Source organism: Miniopterus schreibersii (genome assembly GCF_964146895.1).
Source record: "Miniopterus schreibersii genome assembly, chromosome: 9".
NCBI classification, from domain to species: Eukaryota; Metazoa; Chordata; class Mammalia; order Chiroptera; family Miniopteridae; genus Miniopterus; species Miniopterus schreibersii.
The window spans coordinates 46,473,843-46,488,092 of record NC_138118.1 but is presented as its reverse complement, the minus strand read 5'-3'; the positions used below and the strand labels follow the sequence as shown (position 1 = coordinate 46,488,092).

Sequence of the window (14,250 nt, the reverse complement as noted above, 5' to 3'; positions counted from 1 at the left end):
GCTGACGTACAAATGAAACCATCCTAGACCACCCAGCCCCAGTGATCCAACTTAAACCAGAAGAATTCAGAACTGTGAAAAATAGAAATGGTTGTTGTTTTAAGCCACTGAGTTTCGGGGTGTTTTGTTATGCAGGAATAGATAAGTTGATACATCTTCCTTATAAAAATTTCTTGTAATAAGCTGTTCAGGAAACTATGAGGGTAATAGCTATAGCAAATGTAATGTTTTAAAATGTCAGCCACAGAATCCTTTTCTTTTCTTTTGGAAACAAAGCAAATATTGTCCAACTAAACACCTAAATGGTACCAAATAGCTAAAGCCTGTAATAGGCACTACCTATGTTTACTCCAGAAGTTATACAGATATTCCTCTCAGCATTGTCCATAGTTAAGACTCCTCAATCTTTCAAATGTTTCAGGGTGTGGCTGTAAATTAATATTTATCAAAAAGGATGTTTGACTCCAGCTGTATTTAACAAACTCTAGACCATCTATATAAGACTTACTCCTGGCTTAGGGATCTTCTCAAATTCCTTTATTATGAGGTTTTTTTCTTCCATTAAGCTGCAAAAAAAAATAAAAAGGAGGTTTGACAAAGTATGAAAGAGATAGCTAATTCTGCAGTAATAACTTTCTCTTCTCTTCTCCCAGTGTACTTCCCATGCTTGTTTGCCAGGCCCAGTGTTCATTCTTTATGATGGCTTCTGTGACTCCCACAGGCCCATTTACGTGCTTCCTTCTAGTCCTCCCACAGCACTGTGTACACACCCCCATTGGAGCAGTTACCCCATCACACTATAGCTACTCGGGAGCATAACCTCCCCCCTACACTCTGCTCCTTCCAGGCAGGCTCTGGGCCTTTTCTTCTTTATTTTATTTTCAATGAACTAATGTATTCCTAGATTACTGCAACAGTTTCCACTGGTTCCATCAAATAAGCAGGTCCTACTAGCCACTATGTCTGGGAACATGGAGCTAAAGATGCATCCACATCAGGTTTTATTTTTATGAAATTTTATTTGAAATAATGTAAATTAAGGTTAGTATAATAAATATGTGCCGTATGGCATTTAATATAGGTTAGTTTTCTTGGCCACAAGCTAACGCTGTATTTTTCAGAGCCTTGAATACTTATGCCTTTGCTTTGCATATAAATTGATAGTTTACCTCACCCATCCTGCCACGAGGGGGCGGTAGTGTGCTGCCATCTTTTGGTCTAAAGGCAACCTTTTAGTGCCCTTGAGTTTCAAAATGGTGACAAGAAGCTCTTTCACAAGTCAAGACTAATAATCTTTTCTTTAAACAAACATAAAGTGACTAATTCTTTAGGGCAGTTTTAACTATATTTCTTTTATTCAATTTTCTCTTTTTTATTAAGAAACACTGATTGACTTTTAACCTTTAAAAATGTATGTTTTTGTATTTATAGAGACATACTGTTGATTGTTGAACAACAAGGATTTTAACTGCAAGGGTCCATTTATATGCAGTTTTTTTTCAATAAATACTGTAAATGTATTTCCTCTTCCTTATAATTTTCTTAATAACATATTCTTTTCTCTAGCTTACTTTATTGTAAGAATATAGTATATAATATATATAATGTACAAAATATGTGTTCACTGTTTATGTCATTTATTGGTATAACCTTCTGGTCAACAGTAGGCTATTAGTAGTTAAATTTTGGGGGAGTCAAAAGTTATATGCAGGTTTTTTACTGTGGGGCTATCAGTTCCCCAACCCCCCATCATGTTGTTCAAGGGTCAACTGTGTATCATTCATAATCCTACCCCCTCACACCAGTTGATCATTTTTATCTTCCTTTTAACATCTTCAATATTACTTTCATATCTTTCTAATAAATCTAATAGATGTAATAAAGATCTAATATTTAGATTTTTCATATCTAAATATTAAAGATATTTAATATCTTATTTTAATTAACATATATTATTTTCCTTTTACTACATTTTAATAAAATTATATTAAATCTGTATATATGATTGAATCCATTTTTACCCAACACGTAATTTAAATATATTCCCAGTTGCAAAACAGACTTCATAATATAATAATTTAATAGCTATGGTTTTAAGGTTTTCTAGTGGGTGAATATACATAATAAAATAATCCTAACTATTATCTATCTTTTACTGAACCTATTACAAGCAGGTACGTGCATCATTTATAAACTTGTTAATAAGTATTGTTATCTTCGTTGCACAAATGGAGAAACTGAGGAGTTAAGCACCTTTCCAAAGTCACACAGTCCAGGCTGGACTGCCATTCAAACCATTCCTATCTGACTCCAGAGGGCTTTTCAGTATCAAGCTGCCTCTGGAATATATTATCATTTTAACATTCCATTGTTTTTTAGAATTTGGATTGCTTTCAATTTTTCACTTTCACAAATTATAATGTAATAAACATATTTATGCATAATGTCTTTTTTTTCTCCTTTGGATTCTCATTTTTGCATGGAATTGTGGGGATTAACAATTTTTTTCTTAACCTTTAAAACTGACATTAAAATGGAAACCTGTCTGACATGTTCAGCTTTCACGACTAAGAGGTGCTTCAACATCAAAGCTCCTCAGGATTCATTTTCTGCAGCAAGAGAGTCCTAACTAAAACCACGTCATCAAAAGTTTTGGGTTGTAAAGACTCATGGGTGAACAACAATGCAGGAACCCTGTGTGCTGCCATGTGCAAGAGGCATTATTCACCATCAGCAGAGCCAGCCCAATGGGTGGAGGCTGCAAGAAGGTAGATTTTTAAACCAGTACAAGCAATGACCATCTAAGAGTCAGGCTGTCTAGAGCTGGCATGGCTGCACGAGGTGTGATCCTGTCCTTGGAGGTGCTGAAGCATAGACTGAGTGGTCACTGAGAGAAGACTTGGGTGGTTCTCACATGCAGTCAGGGCTGAGAACCACTTCTGGGACCAACAGTTCTCAAACTCTAATGTGAATCAGGACCACACAGAAAGCTTGTAAAAAATTAAAATGTCACCTTAGGTGGGAAAGCTTGGAAAGAAATCAGAATCATTAGGGTTGGATCTGCCTATTAAACGAGTATCTCAGGTGTTTCTCTGTTGGTTAAGGGGACTACACTACACTGCAAACAAAACCTGTTCTAAGCTGGTCCTGTACTTGGTTGCCCCAGGACAGACAGGCAGGAAAGATATCTTAAGTTCAGAAGGTAAAATCTGCTCCAGCTGTGAGGTTTTCCTCACTGCTAATCCTGATGACCTGTATGCCCCTCTGCCATATTCTAACTTACTGGAATTTCAGATGCATTGCTAAAATAATTCCTGTTCCCTTCTTACTGTATGTTTGTTTTGATTCCAACATTGCTGTCACTACTGGAGTAAGAATGGAAAATAATTACTACGCTCTGGGAGAGCACCAACAGGGACGACAGGAACCACTGTGGGAGAGTAAATAGCGGCTGAGACCAGGATCTCATTGGGACAGTCCCCACACGTGCAGCACAAGTTTCCCTACTCTCCACAGCCGTTCCAGTGGCGGACAGCGTTGACAATGGCCTTTTTCCCCAGCTAATCAGCACTTGCCAGAATGCATCTGATTTAGCATGAGAGACTCAATTTATTTGTTTTCCAAATCTTAGGAATTACTAGACAGCAGAGAAGTAATAAAAAGGTAAAGTGAATGCAAGGAAAGGTTGAAAAGAATATTGGGAAATGTTTTCAGGGAAAGTTTCTAGAAATATAATGAGTTCTTTGTTTCAAAAGTAAATTATGAACAGTATTTAATTACTTCATTATTTATTTAGAATGCACTCATTTAACTTATTTAAGTAGGCTATATATTATTTCCTGAACTGTATATTTATCAAGAGGTCCTCAATAAATATTAATCTCCAAACCCAAACTACATATTATAACAGATTTAATTATTAACTGACCACATAATTATACTTATGGTTAGCATTTATTAAAGAATTTATATTTTGTGAAAACATGAGAAAATAAACCAAATTGTAGAGTAAAATCCTTTCTCTATAGTGTACTTGAACAATATATTATTCTTATTTGTTGCTGGTGACTCAGAAGTTCCTCCAGATTTTGGGATGGAGGAGTGCTAGTTATTTGGGTTTCTATTATTTAGACCCTGAATAAAATGAGGGTTTGTTGTGCCGATGTGAAGAATATCATCTGTATGTTTGGATGAATAGTCTCTCACTGGCTTATTTTTATGTGGGGATGGAAATATCTACTTTTTTCCTGGGGAAAGAATGTTGACTGAATTTGCTTCTGTACCAAGCAATACTAAGTATGTTAAGCCAATGAAATAAGCAGCCTATTATTCTTTCCTGATATCTATTTAGTTATCACCACTATCTTTGTGAAAATATGTTTGTTACTTCTTGAGCTGTTAGCATTTGGGGCTGCTCAAGCTAAAGTATCTTGCATTACAAATCCAAAAAGAATACACACTAAGCATTTTTGCAAATGAGCATTTTGAATATTCTTGTTCACTGTTGGTCAGTGTACACGGTCCCTCACTGTCCCAAGTAACTCAATGAACAATTTGCTTGTCTATACCTAAAAGGCAAGCGTCCTGGTTGTCTTTTTCCCTCCTCCTCTTGGAAGGAATACTTGGAAAATTTAAACAACTTAAATATCAAGTGACTTATGTTCTTCTTACCCTTTCATGGAAATGTCAAGCATTCATATTTTCAATACTAATGAACAACCACCAATTGTTTTAATTTCATTTTCTCAACTGAAAGAGTGCTTACAGAGCACAGAAATAGCTAGGCTTTCTTTGTATAGATCTCACTGGTGAGACTGAAAGACAAAAAAGAACTCAGAAGATTTCCTCCTGAATATGTTTCTCCTGATTAAGCTAGCCTTCTTTACACCCCAACTGAAAAAATAGGCCCCAAAGAGAGGATTCAAAACCCAGGACTTGCAAGGTCCCCAGGAGGTCACACAAGTCGTTTGCTTATCCATCAGCAGGACTGAATTACATTCCCTTGGTCACAAATCTACCTACTCTTAAAAATAGTCAGAGAGAGTTATGCCACCTTAAATGGTAACCGATGCTGGGAAAGATGGTTTGGCTTTCTCTCTGGTACCTAAGTACAGCACACAGCACACTGTAGCACAAAACCTGGATTACACTCATTTTGAAATTCAACTTAAATAGTGCGATTGTTGAACAAACTCTCCCCCTGACTTGCTACTCACAGGAGGAATGTTAGTAAAGATTTTGGAAATAACATTTGCCCTTCTAGCAATACATTTCTGCTTTAGTTCATTGAATGGCATACTGTAGATTTAAATAAGTAAATGTGTCTTCCAAAAGGAAGTAACTTTCTTTCTTGATCCTAAGGAATAGGTTACTAATAGGAGAATGAGGTTCAATATGTGGTCTGAGTTCTGATGTTAGAAGACTAGAGTGAGCCAGATATGACCCTCAGCTCATATAGGCTGGTTTGGAAAGTGCACATGGGGCACCCGCTGTGCAGATGTGTGACCTGGTGCTGCAAACAGGGACCCATCAGGGCTGCAGAGGGTCAGCCTGCGCCAGCCCTTGTTCTGGGGAGTATGTTCTTTGGCTGCAACGCCCAATGCTCGTGGCTTCCCTGACACATGGAAAACACAGCAGGAAACTCCTTCTCCTGAGAGTGTCTCCCTGTCACCTGAGTTTTTTCTAGAAGTTGTGTGACCTAATTGTTCAGGAACTGCCTGTTCTAGGGAATCAAGGAAAGAGATAGGCTTGTAATCATCTAAACATTACTGCCTCATACTCACTGTACCTAAAATTCCTCATTTAGTCTAATTTTTCTAATTTTGTTTATGTGGAAACCGCTTGGCTCATATCTGTCTTCAATGTGCTTGAGAGAGTCGTGTACTTACCTATTCAGCCTGTACTGATTATGGTACTCTCTTTCCTTCACTGCATTATATTCATTTTGGTACTTGAGAAGCTGTTCTCTCATTTTGGAGACCTCGGTGGAGAACGCCTCTGGAAAGTTATCAGCTTGCTGCAGGTGGAACTGCTGCTGTTGTATTCGCTCCGTGAAACGCTTGGCATTCTGGAGCAGCTGGACCTCCGATTCCTGTGTGCTATGTTCCCCAAGAACAGAGGTTCACATAATGAGTACACACAGTGCCTGTTTTCTCCCAGAAAGCAGGTGGCCAAGGCGGTTAGGGTTCCAGCCAGAACACAAATGGTAATATAGCCACATGGACTTGAAATATAGTGTCAGCAGAAGAGAATCTAACAACTCTTATAACATAGCTTCTCTGGAAAGCTCATCAGTTTCAGTTCAGCATTTCCAGCCTATACGTGCCCTGCTACAGCCCCAGCGGCAACAGTGAAGGGTCCACTTCATCACGCCTTTCCCTCCTGCCAGGCGGTGGGAGAGGGAGAGAGTGGTGGGTGTTTGTAATGACAAAAAGGAGAAGTAAGGGGTCCAGAGGAGTTAAAATGTGGGTGGAAGGAGAGCAACAGTTTTGCAACACAACTGGGAAGGAGGAAGAAGTAACGTCATAGCCTTGGTCCTGTGTTGCTGTCTGTGGCTGGGAGCCAGGAACTGTCTGTGGGCCAGGCCATGAGGAAGCCACGCCAGCACCCGCAAGTCTCTGCAGGGCTCTAGATTAGAGCTACCCAGAGGGTGGGGATGTTGCAATACTCCTTGTATCTGCGAAGGGGTTCGGAAGGATGCCTCAAGAACTGCGTGGAGTTTTCTCCCAGTGAAGCAGTGTGAAGTGTATTGGCAAAGATTACCCCAGACTCCATGTAAATCCTCAAAGTTCCTGAGTCTCGAGAATAACTTGCACATGTGGCGGGGGGACTGACTGTGGGACATGGAGTCTCCATTAGGGATGAGGGTGAGGATTAGCTTGGGGATGGGAGGAGGGGCCAGCTGAGGGTCTGAAGTGTGCTTAGGGGCCTCTTGGAGCTGAGGAAGTATGGGGCGGGTGGAAATGAAGGGCTCATGGGGATGCAGCTCTGCTCCCCACGTCCTTCACTCTTGCTCCCATTCTCGAAGTGGCCAAATGACCAAACAAGGAAAGAAGTAGGGGTAATGGTTGGAGACTGGGGGAGAGGATGGCTGGGGGATGGCAGGATGGCGTTTCTATCCATTGCCCTCTCTCCTTGGCTTTTGATGGAGACATCATGCACGGCTGTGAGGCAGGAGGTGGGGAAAAGGAGGAGAGAAGTGTGGGAGTAAGGAGCAGCTGCAGAGCAGGGGTTCCCTTCTCTCCACAGGCTTCTTTCCACTTGGTTCCCAGGGGCTGACAGAGTGCACTTAGGAAATCTAGTTGAATCATTCTGTATACGCAGGTGCTTCTGACCTGCTGCTGACTGGCACTGAACTAAGGTGGGTAGCCTGGGGTAGGACAAGAGGTGAGAAGTAAAGACCCAAGTCTCAGCAGATGTAGGTTGGGGTTGTCCTAGAACTTACACCTCTGAGTGGTGAAGAGAGGTGAGGAAAAGGATCCTATAGGAGTGTCCTGTAGCAGATAATGTCAGTGACGCACTAAAATCCCACTGGCCCACTCTTGTGTATGTCAACAGCACCTGTGTGCTTCTGGGAATACTCTCTGGCCATAGGAGCTTGTTCAGCTTTTCAAAGGGCAAGCTAGACATGCCTGGAGCTCATCTTCCTAGGAGTAATCCTTAATCAAAACGGGGTGGACAAGTACCCCAGTTTCCTCACCCATTAGTGGCAGAGTTCTGATGTATGTTCTACACAGTCACACACAGTGTTCTCGGGGAGAATGAGCCCCAGTTGCCCATAGTATTAATCAGAAGATTAACACATCCCCAGCTGGATTGCTCCCATCCAAGTCTCACTTCCCCACTCTCTCACGATACTTTCTGGTATCACTTCTCAAACTACTTGACCTCAAATTGTTGCCCCAGAGTCCACTTTTAGGGGAATGCAAAATAAGGTGGGTCCCATCACAAGTAAGAAATATAAATATGATTGAAGATGTCTCCACATCAGTAAGTAGCATACCTTATAACAATGTCATGCAGAAAGGTGTACTTGGCTTTTAATTCTGCCACTCTGGCTCCAGCAAGTTTTCCCATAGCGTGTAACTAGCAAAGAGAACACAGGATCACTATTAGTCATCACCCTCTTTATGCTTTAAGCAGAGATAACATGGATATATGGACATCTTATAAAACCTTTCAGTTAAACACTAGAGAATAGGTGATGTTTGGAGAGAATATTTCTTTTTATTTTTTATAGCAGATAGTTTTTAAATTTAAAATTTTTTTTATTTATCTTTACTGTTGAAAGCATTACAGATGCCCCCCCTTTTTTATTTCTAGTTCTATACAGCCTCCAGCAAGCTCAGTGTCCTTGGGCAAGTCTGTTTCCTCTCTAGATGAAGACTGGGATTTCTTCATCTGTAAATTGAGGGAATGAATTGAGTTAAATTCCTCCAATTCTGAAAAACATATTTCTAGGTTTAGCAAACAGCCTTAATAGTGTAGATTACTAGGATGGCTGTTTGTATGTTGAGAGAACTAATAATTATTTGAGAAAGTCTTGTACATCAGCTCCAAAAATCCACATTCACTCTCTTGTACCATGAAGCCTCTGTTGCTCCTGACAAAGGAACATGAAAGTTTACCTGGTACATAAAGCAATATTATTTATTCCTTTTTCATTTTTGGTAAAATAACTTTTGATTCACTCTCTGAGTAAGGTGGTAAGTAGTTAATAGACATCAGAACACAACATCAAATACTAAAGTTTTACCATAATGCAATGAACATTTTGTATTAGGTTTGACTTAAACTGAACTGCTAGTGACATAGTATCGAAAAATAGAATTGAAGAAAAGATTTGTGTTTTTCATGCCATGTTGTTCTTACCTTTCTTGAATCTGTACACTTTCCTCTACTCTTCCCTGATCTCACTAGTCTAAGTCACACCATCTGTCAGGTGGACCAGTAAAAACCTACACTGTTCTCCCCTCCCATCACTGTTTCCACTTAGGGACCCTGTCCATCTACTTTCCATGGAGATCTTTTTAAAAATCAAATAAAGTCTTGTTATGCTGGGTGATCAAAACTCTTAAAGTCTCATAGAAGTCAAGATCCTTGAAATGACCTTAAGGTCCTGTATGACCATGCCACCCTCCCAGTCTCTTTCACAACACCCTCCTCACTCTCATAGTGCACTGGCCATACAAGCTGCAGTTTATTTCATAAACTCACGAATCTCTTTACTTCCCCAGGGCTTCTGTATTGGCATTCCTCACTTTACCCTGACTTCACTCCAACTCTTTCTTCATACCTCAGTTTAAATATCAATACATAAGACTGCCTCCTCTAACTTCTAAATCTTAGATATTCACATACATCACCCACCCCCAAAGAACTGTTTTTTATATTACAATATGCAGTAACAAATTTATTTGATTAAAACAAATGTTACTCCCCAACTATTAAATAAACACCATGAGGAAAGGGCCCAGGTTTCCTTGCTCTTCACTGTCATCAGCCAGTGGAACCACAGGCATAGTGTAGGTGCTTGGCAAATGTTTGCCGAGGGAGCAAATGAAGGAATGTACCTGATAAAATGCAAACGTTTAAGTCTACATAGTGAGGTATCATGGTGTTTCTACCCAATCAGAATAGAAAAAATTACTAAATGCACTATAAAATCATTATTTTTCTGTGAAAGAGTTGGGATCTTTCATGAAGTCCCTACATGCTGGTGCCAGGTCTGGGATCCAATCCCCACACCCTTTATTTTTAATATATAGGTGAAATATAATGAACTGATTTTTAAAACCTTTGAGGAAGTTCCACTACTCACTTTATGATAGATCTTTAAATGTATTCATATGTCACCTTAAATATAATTTTTATGTAACTTTTTAAGTGTTGATTTGCTGTTGGTAGGTTGACTTAATGTTATATTTTATAGGTATTTAATTAAACACACTTATTTTGGTTCTGCAGTTTTCTTTCTTTATTTTTGAGATAATATATAATTTATTTCAGGTCTCAAGTATTTTTATTGGTTCCTAAAAAAGGGGGTAGGACATAGGCATTATGACTTTAAAGTCTAATACACTAAAAAAAAAAAAAAAAAAAGCTTTGCATACGGGCACTCTTACAGAAGAAAAGTTACTGGCAAAAAGCTATGAAGAGATAAGTGTAAGAGAGTGTGTTTGCATATGTATGTGTGTACTGTGAAGGCCATGTGGGGCCAGCCTTGTGACTAGCCAACAAGCTACTTACAGGAGGTAAGCCATTGGGTAAGGTAATTATGGACCCATGTTTAAAAACACATATAGTATCTAGTTTTGTTTTTAAGATGAAAAGACTATTATCTCCTACCTGCTGCTCTGCATGATGGAAACAGAAGTGAATGTGACAGGCCCCATCCTCAGGGAGCTCACAGGTTGAAGAGAGACACACAAAAGAAATTACAGAACACCTAAACTACACTCAGTAGTTTTCTTGTTAGTAAATAACTATATTTGGCATTTTTTCCCCTTCATATTTGTAAGTTAAAGAAAATAAGTCAAATTGTAAGTTATAGACCACTGCCAGGGGTGGAGCTGCAGAACAGCAAAGAGCTTGATGAAGTCTCTTCCTCCAAAAAACATTGATTAAACTGGTCAAAAACATCTAAGACAATCATTTCTATTCTCTGGAAATTCACCTAAGGGAGGGCAAGAAACAACAACATTTATTCAACAGCATATACTAAGGCTCAGTAAGAACAATGGAAGACCGTGGCATTTGAGCCATGCATTGAGTCTGTCACCCCCAGCTCCATGCTGTGGAAGAACTATTCGGGCAGGTTGGCGGCCAGGGAAGAACCCATCTTCCCCACCTTCCCTTCAGGTGGGCGGGGCAGCCCCAGAAAACTGCTGCTCTCATCCTCCCCCAGCCCCAGGTCTACTGTGAAAGAGCTTTACTGGACCGACAGCTGCAGCTGTTCAATGGTGCCCATCCCCGCACCCCAGGCTCCTGCTTTTTAGGGAGACTCTGGGTAAAGCAACCCAAGAAGATCAGAGTCGCCTATCCCCCAACTCCTGCAGATCAAGTTGGGACTGAGTAAGCTGTGAAAACTTAAAGCTCTGCCTGAGGATGTTCACTTTTTCCTTCATTGTCAGAGACAATAGATGTCACAAGGGTTAATAGTAAGCGGAGGATAATAGCTTAGTGATACCAGGAAAGGCAGAGGAGCAGAAGTTTAACAGAGAAATTGGGATCTGGGACAGCTAGAGAGGATCCTGCTAAAATCACTGTTGGTAATGGTGGTCCAGAGGCTGTGGAAAAGCCCAAGGCTGTGACCATGAAGGAGCGACCACAGAGAGAACGTCCAAGCTATCAGTCCCTGAGCTAAAAGGCTGGGCAGATAGGTAAACTCCCTGAGCTCTAGAAGTGGTCCTCAAGCTACATACAGACTCAGCAGGAAAGGATGGAAATGTTACTGGCTCAGGAGGCTTAAACACGATCTCTGACCAACCAGTGGCTGACCACTAAGTTATGTTGACACAGGGGCAATCACCAGGAAACCAAACTTAAAAATAAAAACAAGGAAAGAATATCTAAGCAGAGACGTCAGAAGCTGAACACAACAGGGGAAATACACTTCATAGAATTAGTGCAGCCAAGTCACTAAACAAATAAACTTATGAACTATCATAACAAAACAAAAAACAGCAACAACAAAAAGCTGAGGAGGAACCAGAATTGCTACAATATATCACCTAAAAGGTCCTATTTTCAAAACAACAAAAAAATTATGAGACATGAAGAAACCCGGGGGGGCGGGGGGGAGAGCCTGGCCGGGGGTGGCTCAGCGGTTGAGCATCGACCTAGGATCCAGGAGATTCCTGGTCAGGGCACATGCCGGGGTTGCGGGCTCAGTCCCCAGTTGGGGGTGTGCAGGAGGCAGCCAATCAATGACTCTCTCATCACTGATGTTTCTATCTCTCTCCCTCTCCCTTCCTCTCTCTGAGATCAATAAAGATATATTTTTAAAAAAAAGGAAAGAAACAGGGAAAAGGCAGAAACTGCTTTGGGGGTACAAATGTTGGACCTAATAAAGACTTCATGCAACTATTATAAATATGTTCAAAGTATGAAAGAAAATCATATTTAAAGAATTAAAAGAGTATGATGACAATTCATCAACTGGAGACTATCAATAAGGTATTGATCTAAGAGAGTAAGAATTAAGACGTCAAAATGATGCTCTTTGGATAGTAAGAATGTATGAATTTTATATTTTTATTTTTGCTTACCTGTACTTTCTAACTTTCTCTGACATATATTTAATGCTTTTAATAATAAAAGGTGATTGAAATAAGCTTGAAAACTAATGAGCTTGAAAACAATAGGGATTCACAGAAGAATTTCAAACTAGAGAGTACTATGAGCAGATCCTAATGGCAGATGAGGCCAGATCCTAGCTCAGACTTAGCAAAAACTCAGCTATATTTCCCTAAGTTGATTTCCTCTCAAATAGCAGTAGTTTGAAGCCTTTTGGGAGGTGGGTCAAGGATGCATGTTGGCAAGTTTTATGACCACAGGAAAAGCAGGAGGCTGGAGAGGTTTCCTTTCTTATTTGCTGTTTCCATCACTCCACTACCTTTGGTGCCTAAGAAACTGAATAAAGTTCTACAGGGCAAACATCTGATATCTCTGTAGTCTCTACACAAAATTGGAAAAGATTAAGTCATAGATGTTCAGAAAGAGGATTAATAAACTATGTTTTATTTGGTTTACTCTACTAAAAATAAATTCTCAAAAAAAAAAAAAAAAAAAGACCAAACTATGAAGAATGGATTTAACCCTCAAAAATAAAAATCATAATCTGAAAGTTAATATTCATAAAAATATGACATTTCTGTAAAATTTTAAATTGTCTCTTTAAGCAGGTCCAGCTCTGGTTAGAAACTTCAGACTCAATTCTAGTAGATGAAATACTTTCCGCATAAACATAACATGAAAAAAATAGTTGCATTTTCACACTGCATGATACAAATGGGTACCAAGTTTGTCATGTTTTAAAAATGCAGAATCTAAGAAACAGAGCACAAAGACTAATCTTAAGCTGTCAAAGAGTATATACAACGAAAGGTTAGATATAATGTCATAAGTTCATAATTATGATTTCACAATGGATACTTGTGTTACTGAATTTGCCTTGTTGGTAATTGAGACTGGAAGGAAACATTTACTCTAGAGCTAAAAGTTTAACCAGAGTTCATGATTCATAGATGACATGCAACAACATGGAAAAAATTTTAAAAATTGAAATTCTAGGACATTCCAAGGAAATTAATAGCTCGGTAGGAGCTTATACCAAGGGAACTTATCTGGAAGGGGGTCAGCATAAGAAGACAATTAGGTGTTTGTGTATCTGCAGGGCAACCAAGGTGGCCACGATAATTACTCTATTCTTGTGGCCTCCTTTGACATTACCTATTGGTTTGGTCTCATTTTGAGAAATAGTTGCCATGCTTCGGGAGGTAGCATAAACTTGAAATCCTTACCATCCTCATCTCCCTCACTCTGGCACTTTCACTGCTGGAAATACACAGCATAGCCATTTGAAGTAGTTTCCAAATACAACTGGGCTCTCAACAATGATTCATCACTCCTTTTGTTTAACTTTTCCTCTTAGCGGTTATATGAAGCTTTAGCTTTTCCATATAACTAACCTGTTCACCAAACAAATTTAGGCCACCTAAACTCATCCCCCACATCAACAAACCCATTTATCTACACTCACAGTCACCTTTTATTTCTTTCACCAAATCTCAAAAATGAAGTCTTCCTTTCCTTCTGGTTAATATCAACTCATCCACCCATGCTCCCAAATATATACTCTTCGAACTCTTTCTAGACATTAAACCATCAGTTATACCTTCTCCCCTTTATAACCTCTACTTCTCCCCATTTGCTGGCTAAGCATATAGTAGTCAAGTATATCACAAGTGGATTTGGTTTGAATTCCAGCTCTGCTACTTTTAAACTATGTAACTGGGAGTAATATTGAATCAATTTGTGCCTCAGTTTCTTCACTTGTAAGAGACAAAAGTATCCAATTTCATTAGACTGTAGTGAAGACTAAATGACAGTATCTGTAAGGTATTTAGTATAGTATCTAGCACACAAGTGAGGTCTTAATCAATATAATTTATTTTATAATTATTATCAATAACATTATATTCAACCTATAAGTTTAAGTTTTTCTCAATAAAAAGAGCAAAATCCACC

At 39.3% G+C, this 14,250-nt stretch overlaps 1 protein-coding gene across 2 annotated transcripts in view; it reads right to left on the bottom strand.

Moving 5' to 3' along the window:
- CCDC146 (coiled-coil domain containing 146) overlaps positions 1-14,250 on the bottom strand; it is a 143,665-nt gene that overhangs the window by 41,443 nt on the left and 87,972 nt on the right. For both annotated transcript variants that reach the window (XM_081147162.1, XM_081147163.1), the window contains 3 exons: positions 8,003-8,085; positions 5,889-6,098; positions 509-566 (listed from right to left, as the gene is read on the bottom strand). In XM_081147162.1, coding sequence (XP_081003288.1) covers positions 509-566; positions 5,889-6,098; positions 8,003-8,085 — 351 coding nt within the window. The remainder of the gene's footprint in view (positions 1-508; positions 567-5,888; positions 6,099-8,002; positions 8,086-14,250) is intronic.